Raw genomic sequence first — 20,053 nt, forward strand, 5'->3', positions numbered from 1 at the left:
ACAAGCAGGTTAAGGTGTCGCTTACGGTACAGGCGACTGCATGGCCTCCCTCTCCCCCAGGGGGCAGAGTGGCAGACGGTGTGACCGTGAACAGCAGGACACAACCTGGTGTGAGAGCAGGGTGAGCCTTGTGCTCACTGGGAGCGACCGTGAACGAGGGCCTCACAGAGTTTGTAAGGGAAGCAACAGGGCGTGTGTGTTTGTATGTGTGTCAACAACTGGCGGTATAATCGTAGTTAAATGGAGTTGGCTACCGATCTTGACAGAGCTGCCTGGGGGGGGTTTTGAAAGCCGCAGTGAAGAGGAGAGGCAGACACGGGGAGTACTTATAGAAAGACTACCTTGTTGATTTTAACACTCTGTGGTTGACTCCCCTGTCCCAGAGAAAATACAAAGTGAGTTTGAAGAAGGTTTTGGAAGAAGAGATCATATTCCGATCCTGGCGTTTATAAAGTAAACGCGTCAAAAAGAACCCACTGATTTTCAACACTGTCGGTTGGATGGTCAGCTACTGTTTTACTGGTTAAAAACACATGAGCAAACACACACACACACACTCACACACGGTCCATGACAGAGGAAAACAGAACATTCACTGAATCTGTCATGATGGATATTAAGCTTTCTGACGTGGGTAGTGTCTCTGCATGTTGTCAGCGTCAAAGATCACCGGCTATTTTCCGAGATCTATTCCTATTCAGAGAACATTTGTGGCTCTGAACTATGATTAAAAGAAATTACACTTGAAAACATGTTTTCTTTCTGTTGAGGAACGTTTATTTTTGGCTGGTTTTACTTTGTTTCACAAGCAAACATTTCAATTTGTCCTCGAGGTCTGTGGAAACCAGTGGCACCAAATTCAGACTATTTAAACAAATCCCTTCCCGGCCCACACAAAATCAAAATGCACGCCCCCCCTCCGCCCCTGTCAAAAAGTTGAATCATGACAGGAATGCTGACGTTTTCATCTGAGCGCTTATGGCTCAAACAAGCCAACTTGGTCGCTTATACATTTCACTGGCTGTTGCGCAAACCGTTTTTTCTTTGCATTGATGAAACCCATCTGCTCTGTGGTGTGTGGAGCCACTTTCACTGCTGCACACCATGTTAACTTCTCTTCCTGTCCGTGCTTGTCAGGCAGATCGGAACGTGTGTTGGTTTATCTACACTGGTACTGGAAACAACAAAATGTTATTAGAGATATCAAGGAGAGCCGAGCATACCACACACACACACACACTATCACACACACACAATCACACACACGACAGTAGGAAAAATCCTATGCAGGACCCTTGGTTCTACTAAGGCTTTAAAATTGTAACAACAGATGTAGTATTTCAAGGTCCTCCCTGGGGTATAGTTACAGGTAAACTGTGACTAATCTGGACAGAACATGCTTAACCTCTTAGTGTATAGGAAGAAAAAGAGCCTTTCTACATTTCTTTCGAGGGTTTTCCAAAGTCATTTATTTTAGTCCCCTAACCACTAACATGCCAACGCAGATTACCAATTCCCACTCACAGACTGATGATGTGTACTTGCTACATCCGACAGTCTGAGCATCAAGAATGTTCTTTGCATGTTTTCCAAGCTACATTGAAGGCCAGAGTTCCTCTGGTTTCCATCTAGGCTTGTGAAACCTGTGTTTGTCTTGATGGATATGCTTTGAAATCACAGCGCTTGGAAAAGCACCTTGTGCACACAAGCAGACGTTTACTGTGATGAACGGAGCGAGACTGGGAACCTGGATTGATGGTGTAAGGTAACGCGTGGGGGAAAGGTTTGGTTCCAGTGGGTTTGTTTGTACAAAGAACTTTAGCTTTGCCTCATTAGGGCTTAATTTAAGCAGATCCGTTAAGGTAATTGTTCACCACAGAAGGTTTCGGTTTTGCTGTTGTTTTGTTTCAGATAAGCAGTGCTTCTCATGTATTTTGACATGCAACTATCACTACATGAAATATTCAAGGAATATAACGAACAAAGAGATTCTCTGCAGTACTATCAGTCTCTCAATCAGATGTTATCTTTGAACACACTTTGAACACAGCAGCCAAACAAACACGTAGGAAAAGTAAACACAGAAGAAGTTTTACGTTCAGTTCCGAAGAACACTTTCCTGTCAGCCATGGCTGATGCATACTGTGTCTTTGATGGACCAGATATGAGGTTGACACCAAGAACGTTTGAGAAGTATTGTCCTTTGTGTCTTAAAATAAATATGAGCCTCCTCTCTTTCTCTCCTCTCACCTTCCCTCTCTCCTCTCAATGTTCTTCTCTCCTCTCCTTCCTTCTCTTCCCTCTCTGCTCTCGTCCTCTTCTCTCACACTTCCTCTCTCCTCTCCTCCCTTCTCTTCCCTCTCTCCTCTCCTCCTCTCCTGCTCTCCTCCTCTCCTTTCCTCCCTCCTCCCTTCTCTTCCCCTCTTCCCTCTCCTCCTCTCCGCTCACCTTTCCTCTCTCCTCCCTTCCCTTCCCCTCTTTCCTCTCCTCTCCTCCTCTCCTCTCACCTTTCCTCTCTCCTCTTTTCTCTTCCCCTCTCCCCTCTCCTCCCTTCTCTTCCCCTCTCCTCCTCTGTCCCAGGGGGCAGAAGGCAGTTGTGGAGGAGAAGGCCTGTCAGGGACGTACATGCAGAGGATGTTATAGTACTACAAGAGAGTCTCCTAAGAATTGGCATACGTTTCCAGAATGTTCTTCATTTTGCTCCTCCTCTCCTTCTCTCTCTCTCTCTCTCTCTCTCTCTCTCTCTCTCTCTCTCTCTCTCTCTCTCTCTCTCTCTCTCTCTCTCTCTCTCTCTGTCTCTGTCTCTGTCTCTGTCTCTGTCTCTGTCTCTCTCTCTCTCACTCTCTTTCAGTTCATTGTAAGTGGGATCTAAAGGAGCCCTTTAACAGCCTTGATGTCACCCAAGGGACCTGTACATTACACTGTGGTGAAGTTTGTACCCTTTGTGTGTGTGTGTGTGTGTGTGTGTATGTATGCGTGGGTGCCTGACATTTTGCTTGTCTGTATGTGTGTGTGGGTGTGTGTTTATGTGTGTGTCCAAGTGTTCAGCCCAACCAGAAGGTAGAAGTTTGGTTTCCAGACTGGATTAGATTCCCTGGTGTCAGCAGTCGGTAAATAATTCAGACTGTGGCATTACTAGCTGACTGTCTCTCCCCTGTATGGTGCAACCTAGCTCACCCTTCCTGTCTCCCTATTTTTCGAAGAAGGGATGGTAAATAATCTGAAATAGTAGTTATCAACAGGACCATTAAAGACTTGAGGAGTCTTAAAACAAAGGCTAAGAATAGTAGCATTTAAGCCTCTAGACGTTCTTCAGTTATCTCCCTTGACAAACTAGATTAATAGACCAATATTCCTAATAGACTAATATTACTGCGTCTGCTCTTTTTATGGAGTGTATAAATGTTTGCAGGTCCAGTCATACTTTGGTCTGTTGTGTATTTTTTGAAGTACTTCCTCACATAGCAGCTCTTACAAAGCTGACTGGTGGCACGCTGAACATCCAACTGGGATTGTTTGTGATCCAGCTCAAGTTCATTTCCATCCAGGGATAAAGGGATGAAGAACCAGCATCACAGGGCCTCATGGTACTGAATAACAGTTGTAATGTGTCCCAAATCACATTTTGGGCTGTAAAGCATTGTTAGTGCTTGTCACATGTTGGAACAAAAGAGCAGAGAAAGTAACAGAGAGCTGTTTCAGAGTTGAACTGGAACAAGGATGTGGAACTTTTCCGGGTAAGGGTTGAGGCTTGCAGGCGTGTGAGAGTTTGTGTACACTGAAGCAAATGGCTTGGGTTTCCAAGTAACTCAAAGCAAACCGTATAAACATTGGCATGGTTAATCATGTGCAAACTCCCTGGTTCTGATCAGACCACACTTACAGGCTGATGAACACATGGGTGTTCATCAGTGCGGGTGTGCGCGTGGCCGTGTCTGACAGCACGGTTTACAGAATGGATCTAAACATTGCCATCCAAACGTTATTTAACTTCAGGAATCTGACCCCTGACCTCAGACCCCTGACCCTTGCCGTGACCTGTCCTGGCTGTCTCTGACAAAACAGGGTGGGAACAGAAGAGCCAATCAACTTCTCCTCGATCAGCGTCCTATTCCAAATATACACAGGCTAATGGGGCCCGCCGAGCCATGGGAAGAAGACGTACGTCTCCCACACAAACAGTTTGAAGCTAAACACGTTGTCTGAGTGGAGCCCATGAGAGCCCAGGAGATACCAGGAAAGACCCGGAAGGCAGGGTTTGGCAGGGCAGCATGTTTATGTAAAAGGTTCAGACATCATGGGCACCCCCTCAGAAGGACAGAGCTCTTGCACAGAGTTGGTAAGCACTGGTCAGTGCTGGTCAAAGTGCCCTGTGATGAATGACATCAGGGAGTGATGGCCGGTTAAAGGCAACATTCTCTGTGAAGCGTTGGTCTGTGAAGCGTTGGTTGTTCCCATCAATCAGGGAGCACTGAGTTGATCCCGAGAGCGGATCATTACATTTACATTTAGTCATTTAGCAGACGCTCTTATCCAGAGCGACTTACAGTAAGTACAGGGACATTCTCCCCCGAGGCAAGTAGGGTGAAGTGCCTTGCCCAAGGACACAACGTCATGTGCACCGACCGGGAATCGAACTGGCAACCTTCAGATTACTAGCCCGATGCTCTACCCGCTCAGCCACCTGACTCCCTGGAGCGGATCGATCCTCTCCAGACAGCACCACTCAAAACGTTCTGTAACTGGGTTTAAGGACAGCTGTGTGTCCACTCATAGACCTGGTTCTGTAATTCTAACACTGGGAACACAAGTCAAAGCCTTAGAACATGACTCAGGTACACTGGCATCCCCTTGGCATTTCCTGTTATCCTCTCCACTTCCTTCTCTGCCCTCCCTTCAGAGACATGTCTGATCAGAGAAGTTCCCAAGTATTTTCTCAAACGGGAGTTCATGTAACACATCGATACTCTTCGACCACTGTCACTTGATTCCTTCCTCCAATGGTTCTGCGTTGGCAGAAAAAAAGCCATCGTTGGGCGTTTTCCATCAGATATCGATTCGTTTTCCCTTGGCTGGATCTCACTGCGTGGGGTTTAATATGAAACACGGCGATATAGCGGAATGCCGGGAGCGTCTCGCTAATCACCTTGCATCCCATCTCTCTCAATGTAGAGCAGTTCCCCTTGTAGCTACTTCACCAGACAGTTCAGTTAGGAAAGTGGTGGATGAGTCCGTGCTCAGGAAACGATTCAGCACCGCATGACACAGCTCAGAACTGGCAGCCCAAACCTCGCCACGATTAACTGACCAAGGATTAGCCGGGCAGCAGATCGGAGCAGCGGTCCTGACGAGGTGGACAACACGAGTGTATTCGTCCTGTGGGCCTCCTCCCCAGAGTGGTCGAGAATAGCGAGGATTTGGCTTTGAACCCCAAAAAACATGTATCACACCAGTTACCACGACCCCTGCTCTGCTGTTAATTGCTAGTGGAGATGTTTCAATGGTCATCTAACATGGGTAGAGACTTCTAGCTCCTATCTACCCAGAGAACCTACGCTTATGGACCAAAGATAAGTTGGCGGCAGGTTGTTCCCCTCAGCTCAACAAACCGTTTAAATCACCAGAGTCTCTGGACCTGTCCCAGCCTGGTGCCTTGTCATCGACCCGCATGGTGGAGTGCGTCAGAAGGGACGTAGCAGCACATCCGCCTCCCTCCTGGACCCCCCCCCCCCCCTGGTCCTGTCTCTCACTGAGCCCAGCTGTAAATCACCCAGGAGCAGAGCAGCAGCCCAAACAGCCAAGAAGGAGAATCCTGGGTGGGCCCCATCGGCCACTCAAGCAACTGCCTCCCTGGTACGGTACATTGGCCTCTGCTCCTGGATGCCCCCCCTCTGCCTGGTCCTGCTTGGGAGTGGGAGAGTCTGATTTGTGCCGTGTGCTTCGGGAGGAGGTTTTGATGTGGTTTCAAAGTAATCGAAAGGCTAAGAGCGTCTGCTAAATGACTAAATGTAATGTTTCAACGCAAAGATGGTTTGAGTGCTGGAGAAGAGCCTCTGACGCACACGGCAGCCTCGCTCAATCTTCCTGTCTTCGATCAATCCCAGGCAGCCCTCGGCAACAGTCCATCTGAGAGGCTCTCGGTTGGAATCCCTGGGTATCAGAAGAGCTTATGTGGCAGCGTTTACTTAATTACTGCTGGGGTTTTAAATTGATTCTGGAATCAGTGTCGACATGCCCCCCCCCTCCCCCCTCTACCCTCCCCGCTCCCCTCCTCCTCCCATCTCCTCTTCCAGAAGTCTCCAGTGTTATCTTAAAAGCCTGCTGAGTTATGGGACCGTGGACTTCACTTCCAGAGAACAGTGCTCAGGCTGACACAGAGGACGCTGCACACGCTCTGCCCCATTCACTGTTGTTGTTTTTGAAGTGCTTTTGATACATGGTTTGTGTATTTTGCTCTGTCTGCACTTGCCGATCTTCTTCGCAGGAATTTGAAGCTAAATCCGACTGCAGATTTTTTTCTCAGTAGCATGAGCGTTCCTAGCAAGGTTGAAAAGTTCATTTCTTGTGAATCTTCCCCCCTTACACTGGCCCGATGTGCATTTTCGGTATTTATGACAAACAATTGCAGTGTAAGGATGTATGCTAACAGATACTAAAGCAGATAAAATCCAAGCACTATGAATACAAGCCATGAATCAGTATATACTCTGTGTTAAAGTACACATGAGTGAGTGTGTGTGTGTGTGTGTGTGTGTGTGTGTGTGTGTGTGTGTGTGTGTGTGTGTGTGTGTGTGTGTGTGTGTGTGTGTGTGTGTGTGATTGTGTTAAGTGGCTATGGTTAGGCGCACTTTGATAGGTTGCCTTGTCTGATCGAACCTTTAACTGTCCAGTTACTGTTCTGTTACCATGACAATCCCTGCCTTACTGTACAGTCTAGGACACTCAAGGGTCAAGTTGTAATGTACCCTTTTTACAATTGATAAACGGCTACTTGAGTGTCTGAATTAAACCAGCCATTAGCTGATGGAATCTCAGAACACTCCGACCCCCCTCCCCCCCCCAACCCACACACACATACTGCATCCCAACTCCACCCCACCCTTACTTCTTTCCTTATTACTGAAAGCTGCCATGAGGGGCCATGTGATGTGAGGTCTGGACCATGATGACCCACTGTACTCATTCTATCTTGAGGGATTACCATCCACTCTCCCCAGCCTATCACAGCTCAAAGAGCTTCACTGTCCTATCACGACACGTGGACTGGTGATGCTGGACCCGCGTATAGTGCATCAGTCCCACGGTCTCTGATCAACCCTGCTCAGAACTTGCAAATGCTCTGTGTTTTTCCCCCCTGTTTCCTACTGACGTGGATCTTTGCCTTCACTGACTCTGTCTCTCTCTCTTGTTCTCTCTCTTCCATCACCTCTTCTCACTTTGTTGTCTTCTCCTCCCCTCCTCCAGCTCTCTCACACCCTACATGTGTCTGTCTCACTCAGCTCCTATTGTCCTGGCTGTCACGTCATAGGACCAAACAAGATACAGCTGTTTCTCTGTTCCTGCCGTTTCTCCAGCTGTGATCACGCCCTGGACGATAACGTAGGTAATTATCGCCCCGGAGCAACGTCTGGTGGGACGATCTTTATATAGTGGCACTCCCATAAATGTCAACACCGTGAAGTGCTCCACAACGTGCCAATACTAAACAAGTCGACTTCATTTTTCACTTATCGTGACAGAATAGCCACCAGAATGGAATGAAGGCTTCCGAGAGACCTGGATCTCCTTCAGATCTCCTCTAACGCTCCCTGCCATGCACGCCTGCCGCCAGACCACCCCTGATTGGCCGATCCAACTGACAAAGCCTGTCCAATTAACACAGCAGAACATTATTAATCTCCCCCATGCCCCCTGAGAAGTGGATTGTCAGGCAACACTGTGGAAATGTGAATGTTCTGATGGCTAATTCTGTTTTGTCACACCCTGTTTATCGTGAAAATGGCTATGCCAATCATTTAAAAAATGCGGCATTCAACAGTGGCATTGTTTTCCACAGAAGAACTTCAGGGTAACTAACAGTAACTTACTGGCACAGAATCATCATGTCCTGGAATGCAGTGGCCTTGCTCAATCTAGAGTTAAGAGAGTGGAAAACCTCACCGTTTTTAAATTCCTCATCCATTCTAGATAATCTGCTTAATCCCACCACGTTTCTCAGTAAACTTTTACAGGCAACTGTCTGAGTGGCTTGAAACTACATTGTGTGCTCAGCCACTCGCATATGCTACTAATTTAGATGCTGCCAAAGGCAATAAAAGTCTTACAATGTATTTGTTTGGTGTATTAGTGAGGCCAATGTCAACGTGCAACAAATAATTCACCAACACAATTGGACCAACATGACTAAAATACTTGTTTCAGAAATGATCGTTAGGAAAATCCTCCAAAACAAACAACATGAAATGTAATTTATGACCTGAAGTAAAAAATAAAAATTCTAATGCTCTTCACTCTGTCAGTAATCATTCCCAATCCAAAGAGATCCCACTCAAATGTACTGATACTCAGAATTGACATAGAGCCTAGTTTACAAAGTTGGTTTCTCTCTCCCTCTAGTGGCAAACAGGCATCAGAGGCTTCAGCTAGGAAAATAAATGCCAAGCATCTGGGATTTACACACATTTTTTATTCCAGGAATACTTAATATACAATATACATGTCAATATATAGTCTTGCCGTCTGCTCTTCAGGTATTTACAGCCTAGGTGGTCCTGTTATTCTCCAGTTCTCCAACTTAGCCACCTTGGTAAACATGGCCAGGGTTCCCAGCCCCAGACACGCTGTCGCGCCAGTCATGGCATTGTGGGCTAAGAGGCAGAAAGACAATATGAGAAGGGATAAGCAGACAGACAAAGAGAAATAGTTAGACCAGTGCTACTTAAAAGGTTTCAATCAGTCTGCCCATTGAAGCCCCCTATAGAGCAAGATAAACAGAATATTAACATTGGTAACAATATTTTAACATCGACATTTAGAACCGCTAAAAGCATCCACTCAGCTCAGTCAAATGAGCAATAGCTCATTTAAATCAAAGATGTTGCCACCCACAAAATAATTATTATATTCCTCCACTAGCCCTTTGTTTGAGCCCCAGCACTGGGCTAACAACCTCTTTCCCCTGGGAGGGCGTTTACAGCAAGTGAATGCTGGCCATGGCCTCGTCAGAGCCTGACATTTGGTGGCCTTTATGTATGGACCAGAATGCATCAGTGCCGAGGTGAAATCGACATTTTAGACTGGGACTGAAATGAACAGCGGTGTTTGTTGTTGTTGAATGCTGTACTCACTTCTAGCTCCGAGCATGACTCCAGAGGCACAACCTCCGATGAAGTAGTTACTGGGGTCATCAGGAGCGTCTCTGGCCTGTGCACTGAGACACGTCGCCAGTCCAAAGACAGCACCGAGGGAAGCTGTGGTTGAAAGAGAAGACCAGCTCATTCAAGGGGACTTAATCTAGTGTAAGATAACAGCAAAATGATGACTGAGATGCATACTGCCTTAGCCGTAGCACAAGGTGTTCATGATAGTGGTATGAGAATGTCACAGACATTGAATGTGAGGGTAGACAAGCTAGAGGTAGTTCAAGAGAGAACTTTAGGTTGTCCTCACAATTCGTTCTATTTGTGACACATACCCATGGTAACTGTTCCCGACGTGGCTCTCTGGACAGCTTGCATCGCCGAATCAGGCTGGAATGCCACCATATGATAAGCTGAACCCACCAATCCTGTAAGTAAACCCACAACATCAAAACACAATTCCACACTGCTATAGTTACCTAGTAGCTTGTAAATGGACACAACTGAACCGTCTATGCTGACCTCAAACGCACTCACATCATTACTGTAGCTACTGGCTAGTAGCTACTTGCTCCCTTGCTATTTAGCTAGTCAGTCAGTCTTTTCAACAGGGTTAAGCTAGCTAGCTAGCTAGCTAATGTTAGCTAGCTAATTGCCGCTTTGGGTGGAGAATTAGCGACCTAGCTGGCAACTCATTGGCATTCTTTCAGGTTTACCTATAGCAGTGCCCAATTTCGTGGTGATCCATGTTTTTTCAACACAATCTTTCCCCTCTTGCAGATCCCAGTAACCCATTTTGGCTTTCACATCAAGGACACAGACAACAATAAGCTCATCGCGAGAACCAGTGAACACACGAGAACTACAAAACTTTATTGGTACGCAAATGGTACACATGCAAAATATAATCATATCACGATACCAGCGTGCATTACGTTAAATGTTTATAACACAAAAATTATAAAAATTGTGGTGGAACATTTTGAGGACTCCACTGAGGACATCATTCTATTTTATGTACGATCGTTTTTGGTGGTTGCGCATTTGTCTAGTGAGCAATTGTTTCCGGGGTAATTGCTAATCCACAGGTGAACCGCTTGTAATTAAGTTCATTCATGTTACCCAGCATTTTCATAATTGTAACATTTTAGACAATTCATTAAGGCAATGCACTGTGTTTGGGCTATGCTAGAAGCATAACTTCTAGTGTGATGTTTTGGTAAGTACGCGTAGCATTTTCAAGTCACCGAGGCTGGCTTGGATGCTGACGTGTCGTGCCTGTTTTGGAGTAGCAGTATCTCTTTCTCAGCATCACTGACCTAGAATAACTACAGCTAGTTGTCAGTGCACAGCACAAACATTTTTTTCGGAACTATCTCAGAAATTATAAGGAAGGGAAGCTATGGCACAAAGATTACATCTCACAGCTGGTGAAATGCTTGACGACAGGCTTCACTTGAGTAGACTATAGCTAGCTATTGGGTCAGTATTTTTTTGTCAACACAACAAGCGAAGAGTGACTCAAGATTAAACTTTTGTGGTCAATTACTACGAATTGAGTCAAACTTTCACGTCCAGTTGCTCATATGCGATGTCCTCGCCCTCGCCGGTTCAAATTCGGGAGGCGAACGCTCACCTGTCCGCTCTGCACAGGAGGGTGGTGGAACTGGAGCGGCGTCTAGAGGCCGCGGAGAACACGGTACGGGAGCAGGCAGAGAGCTTGATCAGGAAGGATGAGCAACTGAGGGCTACCACTCAGGAGATCACGGAGGCCAAGGATAAGTAAGTGATAAAGATACTTCAGTTCAGTTCAAGTACGTTGTTTGCAATTGTTCAAGCATGTGATCTGATCATTCAGTTCTACCTCGTTTCCTGTACAGGGAGATTTCTTACCTTCACGAGAAGCTGTGTAAGTCCGAGGAGACCATCCAGAGGTTTCAGACAACTGTCAAGCAAAAGGATGCTTTGATAGGACAGCTGCAGCACCGCTGCCAGATCCTCGACAACATCTGCCGAAGTCGCCCCTTACTGGACTCCATGTTGTCCCACATGGCTGAAGCTGAGAGGCTAGGCTCTCTAGTGGGAGCTGGGGCAGGCATTGGACCGCCACCCGCAAACTCACTCATGGATGGAGAGTCAAACTGTAGCCCGACTCGGATCTGCAACCACAAGGACTTCTCCCTCAGCGAGGATGACATGGACGACCAGGAACTGGAAGAAATTGTGTTCGGAACTACTGTATAGTGGCGTGTTCTGGCGACTGCAGAACCCATGTTTCCGTAGCTACATATGCGGCTGTAACCATCATAGAACATCCTAGTAGTTCTGTAAGCAGTTACAAATGTTTCAGGAGAGAGTGGCCCCTAACTTGAAGCAAACATTTCAGCAGCATGCATGTCAACATATATATTACTGAAGAAGTCAACTGTGTCCCAATTGTTGTGCTGTGAGTTTTTTTTATGATGTCTCAACATGAATGTGCCGATCACACAAATGAGGTGTTTGATCAAACCAAATAGACCTGTCTTTAGTTCATGGACCTCCATGTTCTCTTTTCATCTAGTTTCAAGTGCTCTATTTTTGTACTACAATGCTGTAAACTTTGGATGATCTGTTTCAACATAACTTCCCAGTTATATATTGGCATGGCATATTTTCTTCAGGCTAGGTTGTGTTGCTTAAACCTGCCTGGTCACCATGGTATCACATTCAAGATTGACTGAAGTGAACTTTCAGCTTGTTGTAAATCTGTAAGAAATAGCTGGTGTTAAATATACTGATGTTTCTATATTTTTATACTAATTGAATGAACACGCATGCCCAGGGCTTGTTTGTACTCTGTACTGTTGTCTTAAGTGTGAAATGGTATGCCTCATAAACCAAAGTTTTAATTTAATCTAAGAATCTGACAGGTTATGGCTATCAATCATATACTTCAGAAATGTAGAACTAAATTGAAGACTTTGGCTGTGGCATATTCTAAGAGCTCACATAATTTACGAGACGCCTTGCTTCAAAGCAAAAACAACTGATGCAGATTATTTAGGTTGTCGTTCTTGCAGTGGACCACATTGTGTTCTTAAACCCCACCTCTCTTGTCTTTGTCTGCTTCAGTGAAGCAAAGCCTATGCAAATCCAAATTTGCTTTGTTATATTTGACCCTAGTTGGGCTATAATGCGTTATTATTGCATTGCCACATTCCACTTGAGGTGTCTTACACAAAAATAAATTTATTTTTACGCCAGTCTTTAATTTTTTAGGAAAACAAAACTAATCCAGATGGCTGGGGAGTCAGATGGCTGAGTGGTGAGGGAGTCGGGCTAGTAATTAACAGAAGGTTACCGGATCGATTCCCCGCCGGGTCAAATGATGTTGTGTCCTTGGGCAAGGCACTTCACCCTACTTGCCTCGGGGAGAATGTCCCTGTACTTACTGTAAGTCACTCTGGATAAGAGCGTCTGCTAAATGTAAATGTAATCCCTTGTTGTGTCTGCCTGCGTTTGAATTTGAAGCCTAGTAATTATTGCAAAGGCAATATCAGTTGTGCTCTGGCAGGATAGTTGTTCATGTTTCGTCTGTCTCAGTCTAGCTGCATGATAGTGATGCAGCTCCACTAGCAGCCTTGTGACCCATCCTCAAGCATTGGGGTCTATCTGTTTCCTCTGGACAGTCATGCATCTTGCCATGTCTGCACTGTCAAAAGTCAAGACATTTTTATTTTCTCAGAGGTTTTGTTCTTAAGGATTGTGGTTTTCTAACAGATATATTGAAAGGCATTAATAAATTATTTATTTATACGTCTGTCGTCTGTGTTCATTAGAAAATGTATTCATAATCATGAAGGAGGACTGCTAGAGAAGTCTTGTGAGACTAGTGTGAAACAACTTAACACCATTTTACCTTTATTTACTTTGGGTACAAAACATTTAAATTTTCATAACAGGACTGCATACAAGATTATTTGGACAATTTTCTTTCCCCATAATTTCCTACCCTCAGTGAGAATGAAAAGTGTAAGTGAAACCTGATCTGACGGACAGTACAATCTGAGTCCCTCACTGGTGCAGGACTATCTTCCCCCGCCCAATGCAGTTATAGAAGCCCTTGGTACCATCAGGACCTAGAGGCTGACGGAGGACTGCCACAGACCCTGGAACCCTCCTGGGAACACCGGGTGCCACCGGTCCTGGAGCTCCCTTGTCGGGGAAGAAGGCCTGGGCCGCAGTCTTCCTGCGCTGGACCCATGGGCTTCCTGCCGAACAGAGGCCGTCCTGGGAGTTGTAGTCCCCAGAACACTTTCTTCGGCCGTTGCTGCTGGAGGAAGAAGGACTACTACTGAGATCCGTGGCCAGAGGGGAAGGAGTGTGTCCCGAAGGAAATAGCTTGCGAGGGAGAAGGGGGCTGGATGCAGGGCTGGTAACCGGGTTCCGGTAAGGGTTAGAGTGTGAAAAAGAGGCTCGGGGGATGGCCAGCGGGCTGCCATACAGAGACTGGGGCCGGGAGACCACGCGGATTGGCTTGGGAGAAGCCGGGGTGAAATCGGACTCAGATGAGCTGTACAGGGCGGAGTCCTCCAGGCAGTATGGAGGGCGCCGGGCCTTGCGCTGATGGGGCTTCCGAGAACATATACTGTCCACTCCATCCTCAGACTCCTCGTTAGGGTCATGACCACTATCCGTTTTGCGCACACTCCTGCTTCCCAGGAGAGCCACCCTGACACCAGTGCTGGCCCCCTGCCGGGTTTGCAGCACCTCACAGGCCTTCCGCGCCCCCTCCAGGTGCTCATACTCCACCACGGCACACAGCTCCTTTCCCAGCTCACAGTGCTTCCTGGCGTAGCGCCGCAACTCCGCGGGCACCTCCTTCCCCGGACGGAGGATGCGCAAGGAGGTGATGGTGCCGTGGCAACCGAAAAGTCGCATGGCCATCCCCATCAGGTCCACCTGCTCCCTGCCTGGTTCTCCACTTTCCCCCTCGCAAACTCCCCCAAGCAGGTTCCAGGCCAGGAGCAGCTTGCTGGTGGGGACACATAGCAGCCAGTCAGGCACAGGTTCCCTTCGCCTGACCTTGGTCCCCTCGTCGTTCACCTCCAGCCGTGTTGATATTCGGGCTGCGGCCAGAGTGGTCCTCCAGTCACGAGTCAGCTCCCTGATCTGAGACAGACAGGAAGAATGTTTAGGAAAAGACCATCCGACTCTACAGTGTTCATTGAAGGAGGTTACACTTGGTGTAAAGAGTCAAGTTAATATTTTAGTATTAGTTTGAACACCTTTTTGAACGAAGACAGCAGCTTCAGACTGACGTACTGCATCTTGTTCCTCTGAACATGTTTCAGGAGGAAAGCATCTCCAGATAGGCTATCGTTGGAAAGATAGTTCTCTAGCTGGACAGAAATCTTCAGTTGGAGGTCAGCTACAGGTGGACTCCATGACGACCCCTTATAACAGCCCTCCTCCTCCTCAAACACATCAGTCAGCTCTGTAGAACTCCTGCAAGATCAAACAGCAAGGCTGACAACAAGTCAAGTAGCAACAAAAATGCAAGCATACACGGCCCAAGTACAGGGTGCGAATTACGGGGGTCTGCCCCCCTAATTAAGACTTGGACCCCCCCAAAAGAGGTCAAAACAACAGGTCGGGGGGTTCGATACACGCCATGGAGTACAAGTTGACCCTCCCGATTATCATTGCATAAATCGCACTCTGCCCAAGTAGCCTACGAAAAAACATGAATCAAAGCAATCATTCCTGACGTCTAAAATGTTTAAACGCACCCATCCAAGCTGTCATACGTTCTGTCATCCGTGTAGGATCCAGACCCCAGTAGTTCCTCATCTGGTGAAAACTGCGAGTTCCGTCCATATTGGTTGACAACCACAAGAGAAGCAGACATGTTGCGCAACTAAAATAAAAAATAAAATGTTTACAATTGAAGCTTAACAGTGTTCGAACGTCCCCAGATTACATTCATGATACCGTGTAATGCTAAAGTAATTGACATAAGCTACGCATACTGTAAGCATACCTGGTGTCCTCTCCGTCAGAACGTAACCCAGTCCACACACCTGTTTACATAAACTAATATTTTCCAAATTCGTGCCTCAACATTTCCTTGCATCACAATATACTGCGTTACCATTGGCAAAGAACGCTCGATGGCTGCAATCAATTAATAACATTCAGGTGTTGACATGGCATTTTGAACAGAGCGCGTTTTAACGCGCTGACGCACTTATAGGCTAGAGCAGGAACAGACCACATGAATCATCTTAAACATTTTCGATTAAAACGTTTCAAGCAGAAAACTGATTTATTTATTTAATCAAACAGAATATACATGAATAATAAATTAAATGTCCTACAAAGGAGGAAGTCAAACAAAATTGAGTTTAAATAAGAACAAATTATTATGAAACAGCTGGTAGTTCTGATAATATTGTATTAGATTTGTTTACATAGTGCACGGATGCAGAGAAATATAGACTGACAATCTGGATGAAAACAAAAATGAACTTAATAGCCCACGTGCTTATTCCTTTTCCTTTTTTTAATGAAATAATTTGTTATACTGCCAAGTAAGATAGCAACACTGCACTGATTAATACATAGACAGCTATTTAAATTGTGCGGTCCAAAGTCTCTGGGTTCTTTGTATTCAGATGGTCCTATCCACTCTGGGCATGTCTCTCTGGTTCACTGATTGCAGGGAGTGTTGTCAATCAGCAAAGTGTTGTACTTTCCCAACAGGATGTGATGGTCTGTCTCCAGACTGTTGAGGGTTGCCTGTAGAGTGTGGTTGTTTGACTGTAAGGTTTTGAGAATTGTCTCAAGACTGTCTACAGCCTTCTGGCAATCTGCTAATTTTGTCTGGTTGTCTGACAGCAGCATATCAAAATGGGTACTCTGGGCTTTTAGAGAAGTGTTGAGGTCATGCTGATGGTTTGTATCGAGAACTGCTTGGAGGTAACGGTGGTCTACTAGCAGGAGTTCGTATTTCTCCTCCAGTTTCTGGTTCTTTGCCAACACAAGCTTGCCTTCAGTCCATAGGGTCTTATTTTGGACCGTCAGGTCATGCATCTCTGTGAACCGCAATCGGAGGATCGCCTCAAGATGTTCAACGGTCATCTTCAGCTTTGACATTTTTGTTTGATTCTTTGTCTGCAGGTTTTCAAAATATGCCCTCTGAGACTTCAGGGAAGAGCCCAGTTTGTTCCAGGATGTCAAACTTTTCTCCAGCGCCAGTTTCTTCTCACAAAGCTGCTTTTTCAACTCCATCAACTGGGGGGAATTCTGCTGAGATTCAACCTTTGCTTCAGCTTTAACCCTGTCCAGGAGATCACTGAGCTGGGTCTTGACACCCTGGTGTTCCTTCATCAGAGCCTGCCTGCTGGAGGTCTCCTTCTGAAGGCTGTCTCTCAGCTGAGAGATCTGCTGCTCTTGCTCTCTGATGGTAGCTAGGCTCTTTGACTGCATGATTTCAAGTTTAGCAGCCAGCCCATCAGAGTGCTCCTGCTCAGCTTCAAGGGAGGGGCTAGTGACGTGTCGGTGAACCAGGCTCTTCCCCAGTGCCAGGGTCTTCTCTTGTCGTTGCTGGTTCCTGCTATCCAGTTGCTTGGACAGCTTTTCACATTCCTCCTTGGTCTGCGTCAGCTCCTGGCCCAGCCTCTTTACTTCCCCAAGTGCCTTTGTTTTGTCAGACATAACGGCGTCTAGTTCACTTTGGAAACCGAGGCTCTTGTCCTTCTCCTCTGTGATCTCACAGATTGGTTTGTTGGCTCTTGAGTTGAGGGATGCCAAAAGAGCATCCTTAGCAGAGTTCTCCTCCAGAACAGACTTCATTTGGGAGCTGAAGGTGTGCTTCTCGGCCGTCAATCTCTGGAGTTTCCTGTTCTGCTCATCAATAACACTCTGTAGCTCGACTACTCTGGTCTGACTCTCTGACAGCAGTTTCTCAGAGTCCACCTGCCGGGCCTCCAGGAGAGAGTACTGTTGCTGCTTCTCTGTTAGCTCTGAGGCTAGCCGGTCTGCTCTCAGGTTCATGGATATCAGAAAGGAATACCTTGCTGTGTTTTGTTCTTGAAGAAAGTGCATGTTGGAGCTGAGAGTTTGATTTTTGGCCGTCTGTGTGAGGAAACTGTTGTTCAGATGGTCAATAGCCCCCTGTAGTTCCTGTACTCTGGTCTGACTTTCTACTCTCCCCTGCTGGCACTGGGCAGCAAGAAGGACCCTCTGGAGCTTCAGCCTCTTGCTCCGCTCCTCACTGAGGTTGGAAGCCATCTTGTTGCTCCTCAGACGGAGTTTGACGCCGTTTCGCTCCTCCTGGTTCAGTAAGTTCTGCAGGGAAGTTCTGGCTTTCCCCTCCTCGTCTACAGCTGCCATCTCTGGATCCACCGAGATGTCCAGAACCCCCCTGACCTCTGCAAGGTACTTATTGAGAGCCTGGAACATGAGAGTTGACTTAGAGCCACAACCTTTAAAATGAATCTGGCGAGTGAAACAAACAGTTCTTGCCTGATTGTCGTTGTTGTCACACGGCCTGCATGTGAAGGCTTCTTCCTTCTCTGGTACCTGGTTGTCTGCAGGCAGAGTAGCCAGGTCAGCCGAAGGGAGGCTGGAGACAGGTGAGGGCTCAGAGAGAGTAGGGCAGACAGGCTGGAGGGAAGGAGGGGCAGGGTTACCCGCCTCCATTTCCTTCCTAGGCACGACGACAGTCTGCATTGCCACTGGAATGAGTACAGGTTTTACACATTTGAAGCTGGTTTAATGATTAGGGTACATGTCCCTTCTGCATCTCAAACAGCATCACCATACTTTTCTGGAGAGCAAACCCAACAGGGATGTCATGCTGCTGGTATCTTTGACGGTAATGTGTGATGCTACTCTGACTTACATTTGGCATGAGCGAGATCCTTCAGCCAACCCTGGTCTGAGGCCTCTGCAGAGGGACACGGAGACACAGAAAAAGTTGTACAGTTGCAGGCAGGGAACAGGGCCTGTTCCGGCCCCACAGATAGTGACACACAGGCATGTTTTTCTGCCTAGTTACGACTTTAAAGACAGTTTCAGGAAATACTACGATAGCCTATTAATTATGAGTGAGGAAGGGCGAATGTAGGTTTGGAGCAGATACCTTCTGAAGAAGGTAAATCGTCCATTTCAACGAATGTGTCACTGCTATGGTCCTGTAGAGAAGGGACAACATTAGTCGTCGTCGTCATCTGCCGCTTGTCCGGGGATCGGGTCGCGGGGGCAGCGACCTAAGCAGGGAGGCCCAGACTTCCCTCCCCCCGGCCACTTCCGCCAGCTCTTCCTGGGGGACCCCAAGGCGTTCCCAGGCCAGCTGAGAGACATAGTCCCTCCAGCGTGTCCTGGGTCTTCCCCGGGGCCTCTTCCCAGTGGGACGTGCCCGGAACACCTCACCAGGGAGGCGTCCAGGAGGCATCCTAATCAGATGCCCGAGCCACCTCAGCTGGCTCCTCTCGACGCGGAGGAGCAGCGGTTCTACTCTGAGCCCCTCCCGGATGACCGAGCTTCTCACCCTATCTCTAAGGGAGAGCCCGGACACCCTACGGAGAAAGCTCATTTCGGCCGCTTGTATTCGCGATCTCGTTCTTTCGGTCACTACCCATAGTTCGTGACCATAGGTGAGGGTAGGAACGTAGATCGACTGGTAAATAGAGAGCTTCGCCTTTCGACTCAGCTCCTTCTTCACCACGACGGACCGATGCAGAGCCCGCATCACTGCGGACGCCGCACCGATCCGCCTGTCGACCTCGCGCTCCATTCTTCCCTCACTCGTGAACAAGACCCCGAGATACTTGAACTCCTCCGCTTGGTTCAGGATCTCCTCCCCGACCCGGAGATGGCACTCCACCCTTTTCCGGTCGATTACCATGGCCTCAGATTTGGAGGTGCTGATTCGCATCCCAGCCGCTTCACATTCGGTTGCGAACCGCTCCAGTGAGAACTGAAGGTCACGGCCCGATGAAGCCAACAGGACCACATCATCCGCAAAAAGCAGCGACCCGACAACATTAGTATGGAAGCAAATCAGTGACATCATGTTTTGAATTTCAAAAGGCATTGAGCAGGACGTGAACATGAATCTCACCCCATCACCGTGACATGAATCTGGGGTCATAAAATCGCCACACTCTGCCTTGAGAAGAGAGAGAGACGTCTGTTTGGCATCCTGCTTTGTAAGAAAGACTCCTTTGCTGTCTGCAAGATTTTCCAGGGCTACCAGCTTGGGTTAAGGGAAGAGAGAATGGGTTAGATTTCTGTGGGACTTTCACAGCATTCAAAACATAAATTAAGATGCACGTGAAGTTCTGAGACTGGTTTGAACTCACGCTGCCATTTTCCTTGAAGGGAGCTTTCTTTTTCTTCTTTTGGATGTTGTCATTCTGTAAAAAAAAATAGATTACAACCATATTTCCTTTCAAAAACACTTTGTCTGCAGGTTAAAAACCACGTAACTATTTTGATAATTATGATACTGCCATGCAGTTTTGTTTAGTTGTACAGCTATCCATCACAATACATAGCTACATGCTTGAATAATCAGGAACAAATTTGTATTTAGGCTCACCATTGCACTTGTTTGACACGAACCCAAAACATTTAGGAACTTTCACACACTTTACAAGTGGGGAAGACTGACATCATAATTAAACACAATACTGTGATGTAAA

The 20,053-nt window shown here is 47.0% G+C and overlaps 3 protein-coding genes across 3 annotated transcripts; 1 reads left to right on the top strand and 2 right to left on the bottom strand.

Annotated features, from left to right (window-relative positions):
* Window positions 1–8,666: 8,666 nt before the first annotated feature.
* On the bottom strand, window positions 8,667–10,212 carry ndufa11 (NADH:ubiquinone oxidoreductase subunit A11). Its single transcript, XM_047027509.1, has 4 exons — window positions 10,076–10,212; window positions 9,695–9,787; window positions 9,348–9,470; window positions 8,667–8,867 (listed from the first exon to the last, which is right to left on the bottom strand). Exons 1-4 carry the CDS (start codon window positions 10,152–10,154, stop codon window positions 8,755–8,757), a joined length of 408 nt encoding a protein of 135 aa, XP_046883465.1. The 5' UTR covers window positions 10,155–10,212; the 3' UTR covers window positions 8,667–8,754.
* A 35-nt stretch (window positions 10,213–10,247) lies between these two features.
* vmac (vimentin type intermediate filament associated coiled-coil protein) lies at window positions 10,248–12,712 on the top strand. The gene is made up of 2 exons (XM_047027508.1): window positions 10,248–11,141; window positions 11,240–12,712. The coding sequence occupies exons 1-2, from the start codon at window positions 10,951–10,953 to the stop codon at window positions 11,601–11,603; spliced, it is 555 nt and encodes a 184-aa protein (XP_046883464.1). The 5' UTR covers window positions 10,248–10,950; the 3' UTR covers window positions 11,604–12,712.
* Window positions 12,713–13,415: 703 nt separating this feature from the next.
* larp6b (La ribonucleoprotein 6, translational regulator b) lies at window positions 13,416–15,252 on the bottom strand. The gene is made up of 3 exons (XM_047027126.1): window positions 15,134–15,252; window positions 14,630–14,849; window positions 13,416–14,513 (listed from the first exon to the last, which is right to left on the bottom strand). Exons 1-3 carry the CDS (start codon window positions 15,250–15,252, stop codon window positions 13,416–13,418), a joined length of 1,437 nt encoding a protein of 478 aa, XP_046883082.1.
* Between the last annotated feature and the right edge of the window lie 4,801 nt (window positions 15,253–20,053).

Source organism: Hypomesus transpacificus, chromosome 10 (genome assembly GCF_021917145.1).
Source record: "Hypomesus transpacificus isolate Combined female chromosome 10, fHypTra1, whole genome shotgun sequence".
In the NCBI taxonomy this organism is placed as follows: domain Eukaryota; kingdom Metazoa; phylum Chordata; class Actinopteri; order Osmeriformes; family Osmeridae; genus Hypomesus; species Hypomesus transpacificus.